At 57.7% G+C, this 21615-nt stretch overlaps 2 protein-coding genes across 3 annotated transcripts in view; both read left to right on the forward strand.

Moving 5' to 3' along the window:
- Ano1 (anoctamin 1) overlaps positions 1-4955 on the forward strand; it is an 80085-nt gene extending 75130 nt beyond the window's left edge. For both annotated transcript variants that reach the window (XM_077108948.1, XM_077108949.1), the window contains 2 exons: positions 1587-1692; positions 3233-4955. In XM_077108948.1, the coding sequence (XP_076965063.1) occupies positions 1587-1692; positions 3233-3490 (364 nt within the window). In that variant the 3' untranslated portion in view covers positions 3491-4955. The remainder of the gene's footprint in view (positions 1-1586; positions 1693-3232) is intronic.
- A 6810-nt stretch (positions 4956-11765) lies between these two features.
- Fadd (Fas associated via death domain) lies at positions 11766-16430 on the forward strand. Its single transcript, XM_076847756.1, has 2 exons — positions 11766-12109; positions 14467-16430. The coding sequence occupies exons 1-2, from the start codon at positions 11824-11826 to the stop codon at positions 14805-14807; spliced, it is 627 nt and encodes a 208-aa protein (XP_076703871.1). The 5' UTR covers positions 11766-11823; the 3' UTR covers positions 14808-16430.
- Positions 16431-21615: the final 5185 nt, after the last annotated feature.

Raw genomic sequence — 21615 nt, forward strand, 5'->3', positions numbered from 1 at the left:
TCTTGTGCCGTGGTACTGAGGGCTCCCCACCATCACAGCCACGTCCAGCTCCTCCCTGAGGAGCCACTGGCCAGAGGGACAGCAGAGTCTGGTCAGGGAGCGGCAGAGGTGGCGTGGAGAGCCATGTACCCCAGAGAGGAAGGCCCGTCTCCCAGGGGGGCCCAGGTGGTTGTGAGCTGGCGGGGGGGCGTCGTGTCCACAGAGGTCAGCACAGGGGCAGGAGGTGTCCAGACACCGCTGCAGGTAGGTTTTGAGGGGAGCGGCTGAGAAGGGGAGAGCTTCTTCTCCCCTTTCTTCCTCCCGTGCCAGTGGTTCCATGGAGCCCAGTGGATAACTTCTCCTGGAAACGTAGACATCTCCGTGAAGCCCAGCTCAAGGCCAGAGGCCTGGTTCACCCACTTCCGTAAGATCAGGCGAGGCGGGCAGCGAGCGAAGGAGGCCGATTGAAAAGGCCGCCGAGTGAGGCTTTTTTTAGACTCACTCGATCAGACCACAGAGGGGACAGGAGAGGGTCTGCGAAACTGCGCGGGAGCTTGACCGGGAAGGGATTTTATGGGGCTCACGGCAGGAAGCGGGAGGCTTGGGACAGGAAAGAGGATTTTTAGGGTCCCTTGTCCAGCTGGAGTTGGTCAGGGAGCTGGCTGAACTCCATGATTGGCTGGGGGTCTTGCTGATTGACAGGCGTTAGTCAGGTGATCTCGCTGATTGACAGGCGCTTCTGCCGGCGCCTGACTGATGTTTCTTTCCCTCCCGGGCTGCTTTGTTCTAAGTCACCAACACGCACCTGACAACTTCCACAAACTGCTACATGGATAAATGTTTGTGAGAAACTAGTAAAGGGGTGTCCAGCACCTGGAGTGCCAATTTCTTCCCGGCCAGTGGCCACGTAAGATAGGGCAACAAGAAAATAGGGAGTTTATCTATGTGGACTCTTGCTGACAGTCCTAAAATCGGCCGTGGTGAGGATTTCTGGAGAAGCTTAGCTAAGGTGTTTTGGGGGGCCCTACAGTCACAGGTCCCCACAGGCTCGGGGCATCCCCAGGTCTCTATAGAAGAGTTGGGACAGTGGTAAGGCCTCGGGGGAACTGTGTGGGGGCCTGCTCTCCCTGTGGGACACCCAGGGGCACTGTCTAAACCCGACCAGGCGGAGGGGGACACCTGTGACTCAGAGCTGCTGAGGGACGACCGGCAGCAGCAGAGGGTTGTGTCCCTGTTGGGGTGCTGGGACGAACCCTCACTCGCTTGGCCTCAGAGAAGTGGTTTCCAAACGGTGTTCCGTGGACACCTCCTGGAGTTTGTGGAGTCCAAGGGTGACTTGAGGACAGGCCACCCCATTCCCACGTGGAGCCCTGAGGTTTCAGGAGAGATCACTTTTTTTAGAAAAGGCTCTACTGTTCCCAAGTCTGGAAACTTCTGAACCAGAGGGACACGGAGCTCACCTCTGGAGGCCACAGCTGGGCCCACAGGGGCACATCCTCCAGCAGGCACAGACGCCCAGGCCGTGGGCAAGCCCGCCCCCGTCCCTCCCGAGCTGCCCAGCGCCCACTAGAGCCCGCGCTGCGCCTAAGACCTGCCTCCCCCGACAGGTACAAGGACTACCGCGAGCCCCCGTGGTCGGAACACAAGTACGACGTCTCCAAGGACTTCTGGGCCGTCCTGGCAGCCAGGCTGGCCTTCGTCATCGTCTTCCAGGTGTGTGGCCCTGTCCCCTGGGGGTTTGAGGAGGAGGCACTTGGAGAGTACCCGGTGCCCATGGTCAGTGCCGGGCTCTGTAGACCCCTCCAGGCACGCGGAGATGCTGCTCTGGGATGCCCGAGAGGGGCGCCCGGCCAACCTCGGCACTTGCAGCCCCCCCCCCCCCAGGGAACCAGGAGGGACGTGCGCCTGCAGGGCTCTGGGCCCATCTGGGAGGGTAGGTGGTCCTGAGAGCCTGCAGGAAGGGGAGGCCGCGCTCCGTCCTGCCTTGGTCTCCACATTTCAGCACAGTGGCCAGGAGACCAAGGGCTCTCATGACCCTACCCCCCGCCAGTCTCTGGGGAGGGGGACAGAGATGACCCCTGAGGCCAGAGGGCGTGGAGCAGGCCCCAGACCGGGAGCAGCCAGAGGACTGGCGGCTAAGGTTGCACGAGCGCCCGGGCTCACGAGGGCACCGCCGAGACTCTAGCCACCTGCGTCCTGGTGGGAGGATGGTCCGGCCAGGAAGGTGGCGGCCCAGAGCCCAGAATCAGGAAGCTGCAGACCTGGGTTCTGCCAGCTCTGCCCCCCACATGCCCCAGGGGTGGGCAGTCCCTGCACTCGCCCGGGGCCAGGGTTCCTGGCTGTGGGAGGCCCCTCAGGGAAGGGGCTGAGCAGGAGGCATTCTGGCCACAGTGGGGGCTGCAGCAGCCAGAAGCGGGGCAGCTGGGGGCCACGGGCCTTGTCCCAACAGGGGCCACTTTCTCAGCTGGAGGGACATTCAACGAACATCAGGATTTCTGGTTTTCCACAAAAACCAACTTAACCCGCATCCTAGCCTCCAAAATGTCCCATCTGAGGCAGCCAATGTCAGCCATGGTGACAGTGCAGGGCCGGGGTGCAGCAGACCGGCTGGTGCTCCGGAGCCCCTTCCCTAAGGCCCCAACACTCACGGTTACATTTGGTGGCACGTGAGCCATTGCTTCGCTTGTGAAGCCTTCTATCCGAGGCGCCAGAGTTATTCAGGGAAGTTTTCAATCCATATTCACTCAAGAAAGTCCACCCAATTGGGGCACAGTGGGGCGCAGAGGCGCACGCCTGCAATCCCAGCAACCCAGGAGGCCGAGGCAGGAGGATCACAGGTTGGAGGCTAGCCTCAGCAATTTAGTGAGGTCCTGTCTCAAAAAGAATAGACGGGGATGTGGCTCAGTGGTCGAGCACCCCTGGGTCCAATTCCCAGTAACACCGCCCCCCAAGAAAAAAAGTTCCACAGGAATTCCTGGAGGACCTGTGGGTGCTTATCGCCTCACTTAGACCTTCTGGGAAACTGGCACCCAGAGCCAACAAAGCTGTGCCCAGGCCAGGAGCAACAGGGTCGGGCAGGTGACAGGTGGGAGCAGGGAGAGGGGTGGGGCAGGTGACAGGAGCAGGGAGAGGGGTGGGGCAGGTGCACAGGAAGAGCAGAGAGCGGTCAGGCACCCGGGCAGGGCAGCGGATGGGTGGGGCGCCCTTCCCAGTGGCATCCTTCCCGCCCTGTGGGTGACGGTCCCCCTTGCAGAACCTGGTCATGTTCATGAGTGACTTTGTGGACTGGGTGATCCCGGACATCCCCAAGGACATCAGCCAGCAGATCCACAAGGAGAAGGTGCTCATGGTGGAGCTGTTCATGAGGGAGGAGCAGGGCAAGCAGCAGCTTCTGGACACGTGGATGGAGAAGGACCGCGAAGCCGAGGAGCCCTGCAATCACCACAGTGCCACGCCCCGCCCCGATGGCGGCCCGGGCCCGGGCGGCGCGTACCGCGGGGGCATGCTGTAGCTGCCGCGCTGTGGGCGCTGGCTTCCCGACGGGGGTGCCCTGGGGTGGGCGCACTTTGCCCCTCCAGGGCCCTGTGGCTCCCGGAAATGTGGAGGGCCACTTTCTGATGGGACATTTTTCTCTCTTCTTTCTGTTTTTCTCCTGTTTTTGCACAAAGCCATTATGCAGGGATTTTTTTATCGTTAGTATTCAAGGTGAACCAACGTGATGGCTGGTGGTGGGCAACAGAGGGCCAGGGCGGGCACTTCGCAGGGCCCTCAGCGGGCCAGGGTCCCCTTCGCAGTGGGGAGAGAGCAGAGGCCCTAGAAATCATCTGTTCCTCTGACCGATGCCTTAAGACAGGTGAAAGATGGTCTCCACGGCGTCTGGCCCAAGCTGGAGCCAGGTCTGGGGAAGAACGGAGAGGCTGAGAGGGACTGTGGGGACGCAGCTCCCAAACGGGTCACCTGGCCGGCCGCAGGTCAGAGAAGCCCAGGACTGTGATCCTGACTCTTCGGTGAACTCGGAAGCTGAGGCACTCTGCTCAGAGAGGTGCCTGGCCCTGGCCACACAGGGGCACGGAGGCTCCCGTCCATCCTTGGAGCCCAGGGGTGCAGGTGTCCTGACTAAGCCATAGCTGACCAGCACCCCTGCACCAGCCTCACACCCTGGGGTGCTGGGCTGACATCAGTCGATGCCCTTTTGTGAGATGAGACCAGGGTGACAGGGAGGTGGGCAGGGGACATCACCTCCAAGGTGACCTGAAGGAGGTTCAAGGGCATCACCAAGTCCTAAGGCTTCTGAGAGTCATTCGCAGCCTTAAAATACTTCTTGGTTTTGTTTAGTTGTTTAAAACTAAACTGCGGGATGTGGAGGATTTTTTTTTTTCTTCTGTAGCTCAAGGTGGAAGTTTATTAGTTAACCAGGTATCATTGAGAGGAATTTCAAATACTGTTACTACCAAAGATTTTTATTAATAAAGGCTTCTATTTTGGTAACACTTCTCTATATTTACTCACGGGAATGTCTCTGTTGGACAATTATCATTTTAAAAGCTTGTAGATTTAAAAAAAATGTTCTCATAAATGATATGAGTGATCTAAATTTGCACTGGTTATACTAACCAATTATCTGAAATTTCTCAAGCACCAAGGAAACAAAATGTTTCGTCAAGGCCAAGGAGAGACTCTCCATGGTGTGTTTGAGCGTTTCCTGGTGGTGAAATGGACATTCCTGCAGCTGACTGGCGGTGATGGGAGCCCCTCCATGGGGCAGGTCTTCCTTATTTGCTAAAACCAAACTGATGCTTCTATTTTCTCTTGTACAGTAGGAGTTTCAAATGGAGTTTTTGTATATAAATATTGTGTTAAGAATTAGGTGACTACCAACATTCCTTTTATGGAATCCATTTTTTAAAAAACTGAATGTACACAAATCCACAGAGGACTGTGGCTGAATATTCATTTAAATAAATTTGAAAACACAATGCTCTCCTTACTTGAGTGCTGCCTTCATGACCTGTGCCCTAGGGACACTCCAGAGGCTCCCCAGAGTCCGCGACATGTCCTTGCTTGAGGCTGCACGTTTGGGTGTGATTGACCAGAAAGATGTGTTTCCTGTGCAAGCTGTCCTAGGTGTTCCTGGGACTTCAGCTCCTGCGTGTGTGTCAGCATGCGAGTGTGTGGCTGCATGGGCTCATGTGCGTGCCCAGGCCTGTCTGTGCACACGTGTGCGAGTGCGCACCCGCTGGCGCTTTGTGCGCCTTGCCTCTGCTGGTCCCGGGCGTGCGCACGCGAGCTCGCCCGCACTCTGGGCCTGCGTGCAGCGGCGCGCGTTTGCTTTCCGGGTCTCGGGCTTCGCACCGTGGAACCCATGCACCTGCCAGCGCTGAGTGCGCACGCGCGTCCTGGTGTCCGCTCGCGGGAGGTGTCACGCCAGCTCACCAGGCTCTTGCGGGCTCCTGAATCCACAACCCAACACTTAACTCAGTTAAATTTCCCAAGCCTTTTGGGGAGACCCCTGGATTGCCAGGGTACTCACGTGGGCAAGCGAGGACACTTTAAGCGCCACCCGTGGTCACCATCATGCCAGTAAAGCCTGGCGACATTCACCCCCAGGACCCGGGAGCCCCGGCCCCGCCGTGGCCTCGGGCGCCCCCTAGTGCCGGCGCGGAGCTCACGTCCAGCGCGCCGCGGCGGAGGACGCCCCGGGTGGGCATTTGCCAGGGGAGGCCAGGACGCAGCGCTCCGGGGGCCGAGCTCGGCGGCGCCGCGAGGGCGCGCCCCTTTCCTCTGGGATGACCCTGCGGAGGGGGTCGGATGCTGGACTAGAAAACTAACCCTGGAACCGGAAGATTGGAGAGCGAGGAAGGGATGCTCAGGACGAAGTGGCAAGGGCTCTGAGTGTCAAGAGAGTGGCCTAGTTGGTCAGCGAAGCCCTCGCGACGTGAGCAAAGAGGAGCCAGAAACAATGCCCTCAGGTCTGACCTCCTGGGTTCCCCCAAAGAACCGGGTCAGGCAGAGGTCCCGAGGCAGAGAGTAGGTTCTAGGAGAGGGGGGTGCGGGTGGCGGTGGCCAGAGCCAACTCAGGAAGGACAGGGCGTGCTGATCCGCGTGGCAGCGGGTGGAATGGGAACCGTGGGCCTGGCCGAGGGTTCGCTGCCTTGGCAGCTGTAGGTGGCCCTTCAGCGGGAGGTGAGGGGAGAAAGGTGTGGAGAAATGCAGGCACGTGGTGCTGGGCCTACAGGAGGGCCAGTGCAGAGAGATGTGGACCTGGGACCTGGCCATGAAAAAGCCTCGGCCAGCCAGTGCCATCATTTTAGATGGGAACAGAGATGGCCAGGGCTCTGCTGCCGTCACATGGCTACATGACCTTCCTTCGGTCCAGACCCGGGCCTCAAGGACCACTGGAGTCTCTAGGTGGGGTCCTGGGGCCCCGTGGGTGGGAGGCAGGTCCCAAGGCCTGGACTGGCCCAGCTGCACACAGCCCTGGAAGAGGGATTGAGCCCCAAGGGTGGCGGCTTCGGGAGGCCACCTCCCACGGTGGGCTCAGCACTTGTTAATTTTTTTAGTTAATTTCCCACATATTTTTTAAAATCCGGGGAAATATACATCCAAAATCCAGATTCGCATGTTCTACTGAAAATCCACTCACCTGATTCTGCCCCCTTGCATGGTGTCACTCTGGTATCTGACAGCTGTCCTCCAGCTGCCCCACCACCACCACCACCCCCCCCCCGCCAGGCATGCCTGTCCACAGGCTGGGGGACAGCTGGGGCCGGCCCTCCTGGAGTCACTGGCCTTGCTACATAAGCCTTGGGCCAAGGTCCCTGTCCTTGGTTCAGGACCAGCTGTGGGAATCCCTGGAACACCTTAGCCAAGATCTGTGCCTGGGACAGGGCAGTCCCCACCTAAGGCTGAGATCAGAGCCTGCCCCACGCACCCCAACTCCCACATACAATCAACTACAGGTCTCCAGGAACCACTTGTGAGTCCCTAAAATGACCCCACCACAGGGGGTCAGTCACCGTGCATCAGACAGTACTCGTGTACTTGTCCACGTTGTGTGGACACCACAGGAAAAAAAGAGGCCAGCAAGGGGCACCTGGTACAGCGCCAGGCACAGGCAGGGCCAGGAAGTGCTGGGTGAATAGGGAGGGAGCAGGTGATGGGTGAATGGGTGGGTGGGCATGTGGATGGGCAGACCAGCAGTGGGTGGGGGTGGAGGGATGACAGATGGATGGGGGATAGCTGGAGGACGGGTGGGTGGGTGGGTGGGTGGACAGATTGGTAGATGGATGGGTTGACAGATGGATGGACAGATGGGTGGATGGATGGAAGGATGGGTGGGTGGATGGGTGGATGGATGGATGGGTGAATGGATGGACAGATAGATGGATGGGTGGATGAATGGGTGGATGGGTAGATGGATGGGTGGATGGTGGATGGACAGATGGATGGATGGATGGATGGGTGGGTGGATGGATGGATGGATAGATGGATGGGTGGATGAATGGGTGGATGGGTAGATGGATGGGTGAATGGGTAGATGGATGGGTGGATGGACAGGTGGATGGATGGATGGGTGGATGGATAGATGGATGGGTGGATGGGTGGATGGGTGGATGGATAGATAGATGGGTGGATGGGTGGATGGATAGATGGATGAGTGGATGGATAGATGGATAGGTGGATGGACAAGTGGATGGATGGGTGGGTGGATGGATGGATGGATGTGTGGGTGGATGGATGGATGATGGATAGATGGATGGGTGGATGAATGGATGGATGGATGGATAGATGGGTGGATGGATGGGTGGATGGACGGGTGGATGGGTGGATGGGTGGGTAAATGGGTGGGTAGCTGGAGGATGGGTGGAGGGGGGAATGGGTGGACGGGTGGATGGGTGGACGGGTGGATGAGTGGATGGATGGGTGGAAGGCAGACAGACTGGCAACTTGGCCTTCCGCCCTTCAGCTGAGTGGACCTTAGGCTCAAGCTAGCCCATGAGCCAATGGAAGGAGCACGGGGGCACGTGGAGGGCTAGCTCCGTGCTCACAGCCCTGCTTGTCACAGCCTGTGGAGAAGGGGGTGTCTGAAAGCCTTGGAAGCCCTGCCTGGGCCAGCGCAGGCTCCTTTGGGGTCTCCCCAGGTGGGACAGTGCGTGCTGCCCCTGCCAGGAGCCTGCCGGGAAGGCGGCCACAGGGAAAGGCTGTGTCCAGCAGGCGCTCAGGTCTGACCCCCTGGGTCCCACCAAGGAACTGACTCTCTGTTGTTTGTTCCCCGCTTTCCTCCCCCTCCCCTCCCCCCTTCCCTCTATCTCCCCCTCACACTGTATCAGTGAGTACAGCGGTCACCAGAGTGTGGCAATTAACTTCTCTACAACGCAGCGTCTGTAGCCGGGACTGAAGCAGACCGCGGGGGCTCCAGAGGTGTCTGCCCTCCCTGTCCCTCCCAGTCACCCCCATGCTGATGTCCAGGGAAAAAATGGCCTTGCCTGCTTCTCCCTGCTGGTGGCTGCTGCCCTCTGCTGGCAACCTCGGGAGCTGCTCTTGGGGAGGGACGAGGAGTCAGCAAAGGACCACAGACCCCACAGCTTAAGACAACCCAAAAGCATTACCCTGCGGCTCCGTGGGTGGGATGTCCGGCATGGGCCTCGCTGGGCTAAAGTCAAGGTGTCGGCAGGGCTGGTTTCCCTGGAGGTCCAGGGTGCAGCCTGTGCCTAGCCTTGCCCAGCTGCGGGGAGGCCCCTCCAGTCGGCAGTGACAGGTGAGCCCTTCTCCAGATGCCATCTCCCTGTCTCTCCACTTATGAAGACTTGGGACCCACGAGACCCACTGCCAAAGGACAAGACAACTCCTGTCCCAAAGCCCTCAAGTCCCCAAGTCCCTTCTGTGGTCAAACTAGCGTCCCCGCGGGTCTTAAGTGAGGATGAGGCTGGGGCTCTTCTGTCCACACACACCCCTGCCCCTCCAGGGGACGCTCCTTAAAAAAAGAAAAAAAACAACGGAATACTTTTGAAGGAAGCCGAGGATTGAGGATCCGCAGATTCTGGAGGCAGTCCCTCTGCAGGAACCAAAGAGACCAAAGCAAACAGAGAAAGAGGGGGGAAGGTCACCCTGGGAGGGGCTGAGGCAGGACAGGGGAACCCAGAAAGGGAGACGCCCGCAAGGTGCTCGCTCTCCTGTCTGCCTTTCTTGGAAAGGCACCAAGTGAGAGAAAAATACACAAACACAACCCGTCAAAGTCGCGATGCGTGGGCCTGGGCGGAGACCTCTGTGGGGCAGATTGTCAGTGGCCTTCAGTGACTCAGAGCCCTGAGCCCTATAAAAGTCTCCCCTGCAGGGGGTCAACACACTGGAACCACCAGTCCCCCCAGGCTAGAAAGAACCTCACCTCAACCTGCACCTTACCTTAAAGACCAACATACAGGGGGTCATGGATTTATGCAATTATACAAGAAAATAGAAAAAAAATGTGGGGGTCTAAGGGTTAGACAAAGAGATCTGAAACTTGCTACCACAATCCATAATGGGAAAAGGCAATCAGTCAGACCTTGTCACAAGAGGGGACTCGCACTGCGGAAAGCCACCGAGAAGACACAGCCGAGCCACAGAGGCGGAGGCCGTGGAAGGACGGTGCCAACAGAGGCCCGCCACAGTCCCGGCCTGCAGTTTGTCTGAAAATGTCTTTGAGCGCTGCTTAAAGGCCAACCGGGTTCTTGGAGCCTCTCCCTTTACAAGAGGCGCCTTGTTCACCTGCTGCCTCCCGAGGCTCGCTCTCAGCCTCCTTCCCCCACTCTTCCACGTCCCACTGCCCCTTAATGGTGGACACCCTGGACTGAGCTACAGGCCAGTTTCTCTGCCTCTCTCATGGATGACCTGATTCTGTAGATGCTTAAAATACCATTTATCGGCAGAGGACTCCCAGAATTAAATCTCTGGCCCAGATCTCTGTCCTAACCCTTGTCCTGGGCAGCCCCTGCCCAACATCTCTACCGAAAGGTCTAATAGGCACCTTGTGCCCCAAACCAGCCCTTGCTCTTCCTCCCAAGCCTGCCCCACCCCACCCCTTCCCTGCTTCACTCCAGGAAGGCACCAGCCTTCAAACCCAGCAAAGCCTCCGACTTCCTCTTGGTTACACCCCTGCCCCAAGTCAGAAGACTGGCTGCTGCGATCTCAAGCTCCTGCAGTGCCTGCACCCATGGTCCAGGCACCCCCATCTTTGGTGGGGGTGATTGCAGAGTGTCTTGACTTCTACTGGCTGATCAGAGGGACTCTGTAAAGATGTAATTCAGTGTTCAAAATCCAAAAAGTGGCCAGGCACCATGGCACACACCTGCGGCTCGGGAGGCTGAGGCAGGAGGATGGTGAGTTCAAAGTCAGCTTCAGCAAAAGTGAGGCCCTAAGCAACTCAGTGAGACCCTGTCTCTAAATAAAATACAAAATAGGGCTGGGGATGTGGCTCAGTGGTCAGGGCCCCTGAGTTCAATCCCCAGTACCCCCTCCAAAAAAAAAAAAAAAAAATAGCCAAAAAGTGAAAACAAATTAAATCTTCCCCTGAGAGAAATTGTGACTGAGCATGAGTTCAGCCTGTAGAAGGGGGTTCCAAGCTGAACCAGGAAACAGCCCGTCCTCTGCCACCAGCAGGCAGATCCACAGACAGAAAGGTCAGCGGTGCTGGGCTGGAGGGGGGAGGGCCCCTGACAGAAAGTGCGGAGGGGTTCCTGCTGGTGATAGAAATGCTCCAGGAAGGACCACAAGGAACACCTTGAGCCGAACCCTCCCAAGCGGTGAACTCTATGACCTGGATTTTAACCCCATTAAAAAAAACGTCAGGGTAACTCAGTTGGTCTCACCCCTCTGTCCACACTCTGCAGGGAAACTGAGTCCTGGGCCAAGGCCCCTCCTCACTGGCACCCTCCTGGCGCCCACCACCCCTCCCCACAAGGCCTGCCTCTTGCTGCTCCTGGGACCTCAGCCCTGTCCCCCTTGGCCCACGTCCCCCAGGGAGGCCCCCCTCTGCCCGCTGGCCACCGGCCCCGGTGGCCTCAGCCGTTCTCTCCTGTTGCATTGGGAATGGACACCTAGTATCGGCATGTTTCCGGGGTCCGCTGCGCACACTGGCACCTGGAATGCGTGCTCAGAGCAGGGCAAGGAGTGCCCCCACCACCGACGACACCTGTGGTTGGCTTGTCGCTGGGATGAGGACCCTGTACCTCCTCTCTTGTCATTTCTAACTACAGCCACCCCATGTGCAAACACGGCCCGATTGCCTCCCTGGTCCTCAGCTGACCTGGTGATAGGGACAAACCTTTCCCCAGCCCCGACAGAAGGCGCTCAAGGGATGATCTCTGAGTAGCCCTAACTTTAAAAATCAGATATTCACACCTTCAAACCAAAGAAACTCTCAGTAGTGTTCTTTGGGTTTTTTCCTCCCCCGCACAGAAGATGTCCCCCGGATCCCTACAGAACGCACTTCAATGCTTGGTGAATGTTGGTGTAGAATGGTAACGTGACTGACGTGACGTGGCCTAGCAACCATACACCCCGGGGGCTCGCGGTTGCCGTCCCAGCACACGGCAGGGCTGCGCCGCGCTTTGCAAATCCACCACCTCCCAGACTTGCCCGCGCAGGCTCTCAGGGACCCACAGCGACCCGCAGGGCGCAGGCGCAGAGGCCGCCGCCAGCCCAGGTGGAAACCGCTCTGGCTCGCGCCACACGCATGCGCAAAGCCCAGAGCTCTCGCGAGAAGTTAAGCCGGAAGACTGACGGCGACTTCCGGGTTCGGATCGGAAACCCGAGTGCCGGCGGCTTGGTGGGCGCGGGGCGTGCTGGCTGCTCGCCGGCGCCGCCATGGACCCTTTCCGGGTGCTGCTGCACTCGGTGTCGGCCGACCTGTCCAGCGGCGAGCTGACCGAGCTCAAGTTCCTGTGCCAGGGGCTAGTGGGCAAGAGGAAGCTGGAGCGCGTGCAGCGCGGCCACGAGCTCTTCGAGGTGCTGCTGGAGCAGAAGGACCTGGAGGCCGAGCACACCGGGCTGCTGCGCGACCTGCTGGCCTCGCTGCGGCGCCACGACCTGCTGCAGCGCCTGGACGACTTCGAGGCGGGGGCGGCGGCGGGGGCCGCGCAGGAGGAGGCAGGTGAGCGCGGGCGCCCCGCCGTGGGCGCGGGGCCGGTTCGCCCCTCAGTGGACTCCAAGTCTCTTGGCTCCTGATCTTTGCCAGGTGTTCTGGGAACCACTGTGGGGCACGGGTGGCAGAGAAGTCAGCCCACCCGAGGTGGCAGGGCCTAGATGCCCACCCCTGGCCTGCAGTGTTTTCCCCACCCCACTTTTTCCGGGTGAATTAGAAAACTCACTGAAGAAAAAGGACCGTGAGTGACCGGGTGGGGTAGAGTGGAGAAAATGGGCATTGGTCAGATAGCCTGCTGCATCCGGCCGTCCGCCTCCGGGACCGTGCCCCGCTGACCCCCTTCCTGGCCGTCCGAGACCAACACCACCCCTTGGTAGCTCTGACCCAGTGTTCCCACGTGCCACCGACGGCACACTTGACTTGTTCGTTTGTGAGTTAGATACTCTTATTTCCCATCTTTCTTGCCCTCTTTCAGAGGAGAGGACAGTGGCTCACAAGTGTAAGTTCTTGCCCAAATGCACAGCTGACAGCAGATCTGGGATCCACCTAAGGCCCTCTGACCTGGGGTGGGAGGTGCAGGCTGAGCACCCTCATTGGAAGTCTGAAACTGGAAGTGCTGTGAGATCCAAAATGTTTTGAGAAGCCACAAATGGAAATTTTCATGCACAAAGTTATTTACAATGTTGTATAGAGTTACCTTCAGGTTTACATACGAAGCATAGATATGAGAACAAGAATTTCATGTGTGTACTTGGGTCTTCCCCAAGATACCTTATGACACTTGTGCAGGTACTCAGAAATCAGATAAGGTTTTTGCCCTACACTGCCTTTTCGAAGGAGTCCACTCTGAGCAGCCCCTCTCCATTCTCCCCTTTGGCTTGCTGGGGTGCCAGGAGTAAGAGACCAGTGTATACCTAGGGTCCCTCAGCCCCTGGGCCTGGGAGTTTAGTGCTTCAGGGACACTCTGCAGACTACTGGCTGTGGCCTGGAATCAATGGATCAGTCAGTCTACCGGACAGTGTATAAACAGGTGACACGGTGGGTGCACTGCGCTTTTGAGGGCTGTCGGTTAGAATTTCATACACACACAGTGTTGGACAAACAGAAAGGATCAGAAAAATGATATTTTCAAGGATATTTAGCAATGAGGAAAGTGTTGATAAAGGACAGCCTCAAAAATAGACTCAGTACCTTTTTAGATGACACGTGTATGTCTGTGTTTGATATTAACTGTAGTCTTATAATTACTGTGGTGGAGGAAACATACCAGGTCGACAGCAGTTCAGGGTGGGTTGATGCTGTGTGTGGTGCACTTTTTCCTACAAAAGGCAGTTTAACATCATGGTCTTTGGCACAGGGTGACAGGGTTTTGAACCGCAGCTCAGTCAGTTTCTAGCTGTGTGACATCAAGATATTCACTTAACATCCCTGTGCCTTAGTCTTTCCAAATGATCACAGCAACAAGTGCTTTCAGGAGGCTGGAGGAGTGGGCTCACCTGCTGACAGCAAGAGCAGCTGTCTGGTACCCTTCCGCACTGCCTTGTCCTGCCTGCTCCCCTACCCACACACTCCTGAAGCTCCTTATTGGGCTCATAGCGCTCTGCTTTCTGATCTCAGTAGTGGCTTTGCAGCAGGGAGTGGAGTAGCCAGGGACCAAAGTCTAGTGGTCAGTTGGTGCAGCTTCCAAAATAAGAACTAGGGTGTGCACTGTTGTCCCGGGACTGCCATGACAAATTTCACAAACTTGGAGGGTTAAACTGTAGGAATCTATTATCATGTAATCTGGAGGCCAGAAATCTGCAAAGGTCAGGTGTCGGCAGGGGTCACGTCCCTCTGTGGCTCTACGGACCAGTCCCTCCTTGCCTCTCCCAACTTTGGGTGACTCCCAGCATCTTTGATCTGTGGCCGCGTCCCTCCAGCTCTGCCTGCATGGTCACTAGATGTAGGGCTCACCCAGATAATCCAGGTGAACTCCTCTCAAGATGTTCCCCTACATCTGCAAGGATCTTTTTTTCCAAATAACATTTTCAGTTCCAGGGACTTGAGTAGACATAGCTTCAGGAGATTGCCCTTCGACTCGCTGCAGATTAGGACTGGGAACAGCCCCACTTTCTTCTCAGCTCCCCACACCCCTCAGTTCCCCTGTCCTAAGCAGGCAGCTCACTGAGTCCCTTGGGGGCTGCCTTGGGAATTCAGGTTAATCTCAGGCTCTCTGTGACAGCCCCTGAGCTTCTCAGTGGCTTTCACCTCCGTGCAGGCCTTGTGTGTAGGTGATCTGCCTGCTCAGCACTCGGGTCAGCCGGAGAATCCTGTGGGGGTCAGGGGTGCTCCCCAAACTTCCAGTAAGTCTTGTTCTTTCCCGCCAGATCTGCACGCAGCCTTCAGCATCATATGTGATAATGTGGGGAAAGACTGGAGGAGACTGGCTCGTCACCTTGGAGTTTCTGACGCCAGGATCGATGGAATTGAGGAGCGATACCCCCGCAACCTGGCAGAGCGGGTGCGGGAGTCACTGAGAGTGTGGAAGAGCAGCGAGCGGGAGAAGGCCACAGTGGCCGGCTTGGTCGAGGCGCTCAGGGCCTGTCGGATGAACCTGGTGGCTGACCTCGTGGAGGAGGAGCAGCTGGCCCGGCGGCTCCAAAACGGGAGTGAGGCTGTGTCCCCAGTGCAGTGGGACTCAGACGCTCACAACTCAGAAGCTCCTTGATGGGGCTGCCGTTCTCCTTGGGGATCATGGGACTTGATTCTCTGTACCATGCCCAGCACTGGGCAGTCCCGTCAGGAGCCAGGCAGAGGGCTCCCCCTCAGAGCCATGCTGCAGCTTCACAGTTAAAGCTGCGTTTCCTGAGACCTTCCTCTGCCAGGCGGGGCCTGGAATGCAGGTGAGGAGGGGGCTTCTGACATCTTCACTCAGGGAGTGCCAACCAGAGACTCGCAGCTTTGGGCACAAAGGCACTCGTTCGGACTGCAGTTCTACCTGTTATTCTTCAGGTGAAGAAAGGGGCTGGAGGGAGGTCAGAACCGGGACAGCGCACCTGGCTCCAGAGAACGGCCTCCTAACCAGCGTGTCCCACTGCTGACTCCACCGTGGACAAAAGGCACATTTGGTCCCATTCTTTGAGGCGACAGGGTAGACCTGGACACCAGCAGGAGTGCTGTCCTGGTCCAGGAGTCAGGACACCTGGCTGACCACAGTGACGCCTGTGGGGTGCTCCCAGGAACTGGTGCACAGCCGGGCTCCGCAAGGGTCGGTTCTCGTGAGGAGCTGGTTCCCAGGTCACAGGTGGCTGTTCTGTGTCAGAATTACCATCCACGTGGTCATTGGCCTAGCAAGGGGCAAGACCCTGGACTTCCAAAGCCCTCCACTGAAGCCAGTGCCTTTACCTGGAGCCCTCCAGGCGCCTCTGGAAACCCAGTTAGGTCAAGAGCCTTTTTCCTGAAAAGGTCACGTCACAAAGAGCTCCCACTCCTGCCGATGACTTTCTCTTGTCACGTATTCTGAGGGGTCGGTCCAGCTGGTGTCAGCAGCTCGTCCTGGGCGCTGCCTGTGGAAATGGCGGCAGGATTATCTAATAGCTCGCTCACCACTAGCCAGAGTATTGATCTAAGCAAAAGGTGATCTGCAGAAGGCAGGTCTGCCACCTGTGGGACCTGCCTGCGCCTGCCAGACATTGCTATGGTTCTGGAACGTCCCCCAGGAGCTCACGTTGAAGACTGTTAGCAGTGTCCAGGAGTGGTGCTTTTACCAGGAAGGGGTCGGCCAGGCGTGTGGCGCAGGCCTGTCATCCCAAGGACTTGGTGGCGGAGGCAGGGTTGGAAGCTTGAGACCAGCCTCAGCAACTGAGCAAGGCTCGAAGCAACCTAGGAAGACCCTGTCCTGAACTAAAAGGGTGGGGATGCGGCTTGGTGGTTAAGAACCCCGAGTTTGAGCCCAGTACCAAAAAGAAAAGTGGTGTGGATCATGTGGCTTTAACCTCATCAGTGGATCCATCCCTTGAGCGTGTCTAATGGTTCAGGGGAGAAGGGTGCCCCCAAGCTCCTGTGTGAGACAGTGCAAGGAAGTTCAGAGGTGAGACAGTTGGGTCCTGTGAGTTCTGACCTGATCAGTGTGTTGATCCCCTGACGGGGGTTGACTGGTGACTGTGAACAGGTCGGGTGTGGCAGGACAGGCAGGTCCCTCAGGGTGGGCTCCTGTTTGGCCCTTGGTGAGAGAACTTCTCCCTGCTTCCCGACTGTCCTCTCCTGGGCTGCCGTCCTCCGCCATGTCCTGCCTTACCTCCACCCAGAGCAGTGGGGTCCGCTGTCGTGGACTGAGACCTCCTAACCGTGAGTGCCAAATAAATTTTTCTTCCTCTAGAATCGTTCTCGTCAAATCTTTTGGTTGCAGGGCAAAAGAGCTTGACTGAAACACATTGGTACCGAGAAATGGGTTGTTGCTGTGATTAATTGACCATGTGGTTCAGAAGCTTTGGAGCTTTATGGAATTTGTGGGAGCAATTTGAAAAGTTTAGAGATGCAAACTGGAAAAGTTTTAGATTGTTGTAAGCCAGGCTCAATATGTGGTTCTGGTGGGAGCTCAGAAAACCAGGATGCCAAGAGGCTGCGGGCAGCGAGCCTGCTCAGGAGGTCTCAGAGCAGGAGGAGGACTCTTGGAAATGGGTCTAGAGACCATTCACAGGACGCCCTGGCTAAGAAGACATCAGCATGTGTCCAGTGTCCTGAGACTTGGTGAGGTTGAATTCCATCTGGCAGAAGAAATCTCTAGGCAGCACAGCTTTCATGTGGAGGCGTGAGTATTGCCGGCAGCTTCTAGCCAAGTTTATTGTGAAAATCGGGAACAGAAAGCAAAAAGATTTTAAAAACTTGTAGTTTGGCCAGAAAACTGAGTAAAACCGAGGTCAAGGAAGGTGTGGTTGTTGAACACAATACAGCCGCTAAACACTAAATATTTTACCTAGAAATACTAGGAAAGATGGTTCGAGGGCATCTTAGGAACTGGCAAGATATCACCCATCTGAGGCTCAAGGGTATAAAAATAAAAATTCCTTTGAGACCAATGGGACACCCTGCTTGTACAGGGCCCTGGGAAGTTTTTCAACATGCTCAGCCACCCAGCACTCAGGCTGCTGCAGCCAGGATCCCTGGAGGCTCGGCTGCTGCTTGAGGTGGTGGCAGACCTTGGTGTCAGCACGTGGTGCTGGTTCTGCAGGATGCTGGCGTTGGGGTCCTGCAGGCTTCTGCTGAGCTTGCACGTGGGAGGCCAGGCAAGGTGCCGCAGGTCAGAACCCTGTCACTGTGCAGGGACGAGAGGGAGGCTGTGGAAGTGAAGCCAGCGCTGCAGTGAGGACCCAAGATAGGCCAAGAGTGGGGACTGTCTGCCGAGAAAAGCTGCAGGCAGTGGGTAGAGGCAGCCCAGCAGAGTCCCCACAGGCTGCGCCTGCTAAGGCCAGGAGCCGCGCCGCACCAGCCCTGTGGAGCCCACATCCTGCCGCCACATGCCTGGGTGCCAGGCATGGACTCCAGGGTTCCGCCTTTGCACAGCTGGGCTTCAGGCTCACTTGGTCCCGATCTTTCTCCATCCTCTCTTTTCTTTGGAATAGCATGTCGACTCTGTGCCATTGTGTATTGGGAGCATTTGACATGCTTTTTGATTTTTTCTTTACAGGCTCACAGCCAAGAGTTTGCCTTAAATCTCAGAGATGACTTGGACTTTTCAGCAATGCTGAAACTATTAAGAGTGGGGATTCACCAGATGTCGGGGTGCACACCTACAATCCCAGCAGCTTGGGAGGCTGAGGCAGGAGGAGTGCAAGTTCGAGGCCAACCTCAGCAATTTAGGGAGGCCTTAAGCAGTTTAATGAGACCCTGTCTTACAAAACAAAAAAATCAAAAAGGGCTGGGGATGTGGCTTAGTGCTGAAGTGCCCTGGATTAATCCCTGGTCCTAAAAAGAAAAAATAAAGCAAAAAGACCTAGGATTCATGGGAGTAGACTGATGTTGTGTTTTTTCAGGACAGAGAGAGTGTTACAGTCTGAACCTGGGCTGTTCCCAGATGCTTAGGTGTTGAGAGCTTGGTCCTGGGGCAGCAGTGTTCAGAGGTGGGCTCTTGGGAAGTGACTGGATCCGCGGGCTCTGACCCCGTGGGTGGAATACTCCATGTGATAGATTATGGGGAGGAATGGAAATTGTAGGTGGGTGTAGTGGTGGCTTGGGTGGAGAAGTAGGTCCCTGGAGGTGTGTACTGGGGACTGAGTTTTTTGGTGTTTTATTTCTTTATTGTACTAGGAATTGGACCAGGGGCACTCTACCACTGAGCTACATCCGAGCCCTTTTTATTTTTTGAGACAGGGTCTCACTAAGTTGCTTAGGAACTCACTAGGTTGCTAAGGCTGACCTCAAACTTGGAATCCTCCTGCCTCAGCCTCCCAAGTCACCAGTACGACAGGCATGCGCCCTGAGCCTGGCCTCGGAGACCGTGTCCGTCCCTGGCCCCTTCTCTCGCTTGCTCCCTCCTGCCTCCCTCCCGCCTCCCTCCCGCCTCTCCCCCCAGCTGCCCGGAGCTGAACAGCTTCCCCCAACTGTGCCCTCCCGCCATGGTGTTCCCTCAGGGGCAGGTGTTGGGTCATCATGGTAAAAAGCTGACGGACACAGGTGGTGCACCCTGCAGTCGCAGCAGTCAGTGAGACCCTGTCTCAGGACTGAAAGGTGGGAGCACCCCGGGCACAGTGCAAAAAATTTTAAAAAGCTGAGTGGCCATTCTTTGTCCCAGTTGTCCATGTATGACCTTGGGGAAGCCACATGTGCCATGCTGTGCCACCTTGGCTTTGGAGGGCTGAGATTTCAGCCAAGGTCCTGCCCCACTAAGCTCTGGGCTCCTGCCCTTGCTCTCCGGGCCTCCCAGGATGCAGTTAGCCCAGGGGAGGAGTAGGACTTTGGAGCAGATCCGGGCTCCCTCCTGGCCTTTGGTGACCCGTCTTGTGACTTGAGTCCACCCAGGATGAGGCGTAAGGTGAGTCCCCACACTCAAGTCCTCTGCTGGGCCACACTGCTGTCCACACTCCCAGGACGGGGAGGAGATGGGCCAGCTCCTGGCAGCAGAGCAGGGAGCTTGGTGACGTGGGACGGGCTTGCAGAAGACACTGCCCAGAAGGTGGGACTTAGAGCCAGACGGGAGCTTCCCCTCATGCAGCCACCACCACTGGGTGCTGCACACACAAGGCTGCACTGAAGGTACCCCAGGCACAAGTCCCGGGGAGGGCGAGTGTTAGGACCATGTGGCTCAGTGGCAGAGGCCGGCCTGCCTGCCAGAGGCCGAGGGTCCCTCTCCAGAACGGCCAGGGAAGCCTGGGAGAGTGTAGATGGCGGTGACGCTGCCTGCTACGTTTTCATTCTCTAGAAAGTGCTCCACAGGTGGAGAAATTGGTGACACCTGGCCGGTGTGGGACGGGAGCCGTGGAGCGCATGGCCTGTGGTCTGGCCCGGTTCAGGTCCAGGCTCTGCCCTCGGGGGTCCTAAAGGGCCGCACTAAATAGCATGTTGCTTCCCACAATCTGTACGCCTTGTTTCTCAGACACCTTAAAAACGAGGGGTTGAGGGGGCTGGGTTGTGGCTTAGCCGTGGCACTTGTCTTGCTCGTATAAGGCGCTGGGTTCCATCCTCAGTGTCACATAAAGATAATAAAATAAAGGTACTGTGTCCATCTACAACTAAAAATTAAAAAAAAAAAAAGCAGCGGGGCCTCCCCTGACCCCCGTGGTCAGCCTGGGCAGCTCTGCCTGGTTCTTCAGCCCGCGTCCCCCTCCGTCTGCACCAGCCTCTGACTCACGTGCCACCGTAGCTCTTGTGATTACTTTGAGCATCTGAGTGGCCTGGGATCCTCTCCCCATTTCCACATCCATGACTTTACCCTGCCCCGTCAGGCCGTGCTCACAGGTCCTAGGGACCGGAGCCTGGGCATCGCTGGGGGCCACCAGGCCTCCAACTCCGCCCCTCCCCCCCGGTGCCCAGCCTGTCCCTGACCCCGACCTCACCTGCTGCCCACAGGCCTTCCTCTCCTTGGGCTCACTCGCTTCCCCCTTGGCAGCAGGGACCCTGGACCTGTCCTCATGGTGGCCTTCCCACCTCTCCTGTCCCCACCACCACCCAGTTCCCAGCAGGGCCTCACCCCTACTCCACCGTCTTGGGGAGAGGCCTCCTAACCCTTCTCCAGTCTCTGCTGCCCTCCTCGATTCCCGCTCATCCCCTCTGGTGGCCAGGCTGCAGACCCCTGCCTCGTTCCTGGATGCCCCCCCCGGAAGCCCCCCGCTTCCCAGGCACATCCTAGCTTCCTGTTCCTCTTTCCACGGTCACTGCCGAGCCATCCGGCTGGCCGCTTTCTGACCACATAGTCCCTCTGTGGACCGAGTTTGGAACCAGATGGTAACCGTGACTAGGGTGGCACGTGCATGTGCCACATGGCTGGCCACCCTGCAGCTGCTGACGCGGAGCAGGGCCCGTCCACCGGAGCCTGTGGTGAAGAGCCATTTCACCTGGGAAGCCTTCCTCTGGAGTCGTGCACTCCGTGGAGACCCTGTGGGGAGTCGCAGGTGCCCACCAGAGGAATCACCACCAGCAACGAGGCCAGGCCAGGGAGGAGTGGAGCCTCGCCAAGCAGAAAGCCAAGTGACAGGGTAGCAGTGTGTGTGTGTGGCCGTGTGAGCCCTCTGGACTCCAGGCCTGCCGGTGGCACACAGTGGGTACAAGACTTCGATTCTGTCTCACTAAAATCAGGTCGTGAGCTGGCCCAGGGCACGCTCCCTTGACCCCAGCACCTCAGGAGGCGAGCACCAGGTGGAGCGCTTGAGGCCAGCTGGGCAGCTGAGGGAGACCCCAGTCAGATAAAATACAAAGGCACACGGTTAGCAGGCCCGAGGCCCGGGTGCCCCCTCTGCACCACAGAGAAGAAGTGCAGCACTAGTGGGGATAGCCACGTGGTGACTCGAGTGTGCAGAGCTGGGGACCCGTGCGGAGAGCAGGAGGGTGCAGCATGTCATCTGACACCTTCCACAGGCTCCCTCTGCTGCTGGGTGGCCTTGTTGGTGACCGATGGTTGGCGAGGGCTGAAAGCCTACACCTCCTGGTCTGTCTGCGGTAGTGAGGTGTCATCATTAACAAGCACCTGCTTGTCACCGGAAGCTGGGACCCTGCTGCTCCTTCCAAAGGGCTTCTGGCTGGAGGAGCCGGGCCGCCCAGGCCCCGCGTCCACCCAGATGAGACCCTCAGCCAAGCCCAGCCCCCTGTGCTCGTCCCTGCCGCAGGCTCCTTGCCCCTGCTGCTCCCTGCTCCAAGATGCCGCTGTGGCGCCAGCCTTGCCCGCCCTGCCCAGCTTGAGGCCCTGGGGCCGTGCCCAGTGCTGCAGCAGCCCGGGGAAGGCGCTCTGAGTGCGTGAGGTTCAGCTGGCGGTAAAAAGTTCCTCGGGCGCCGGGGCTGAGCTGCCTTCAGGCAGGAAGAGCAGACGGTGCCCAGCTTTCACTCCT

This window comes from Callospermophilus lateralis, chromosome 2 (genome assembly GCF_048772815.1).
Source record: "Callospermophilus lateralis isolate mCalLat2 chromosome 2, mCalLat2.hap1, whole genome shotgun sequence".
Classification (NCBI taxonomy): domain Eukaryota; kingdom Metazoa; phylum Chordata; class Mammalia; order Rodentia; family Sciuridae; genus Callospermophilus; species Callospermophilus lateralis.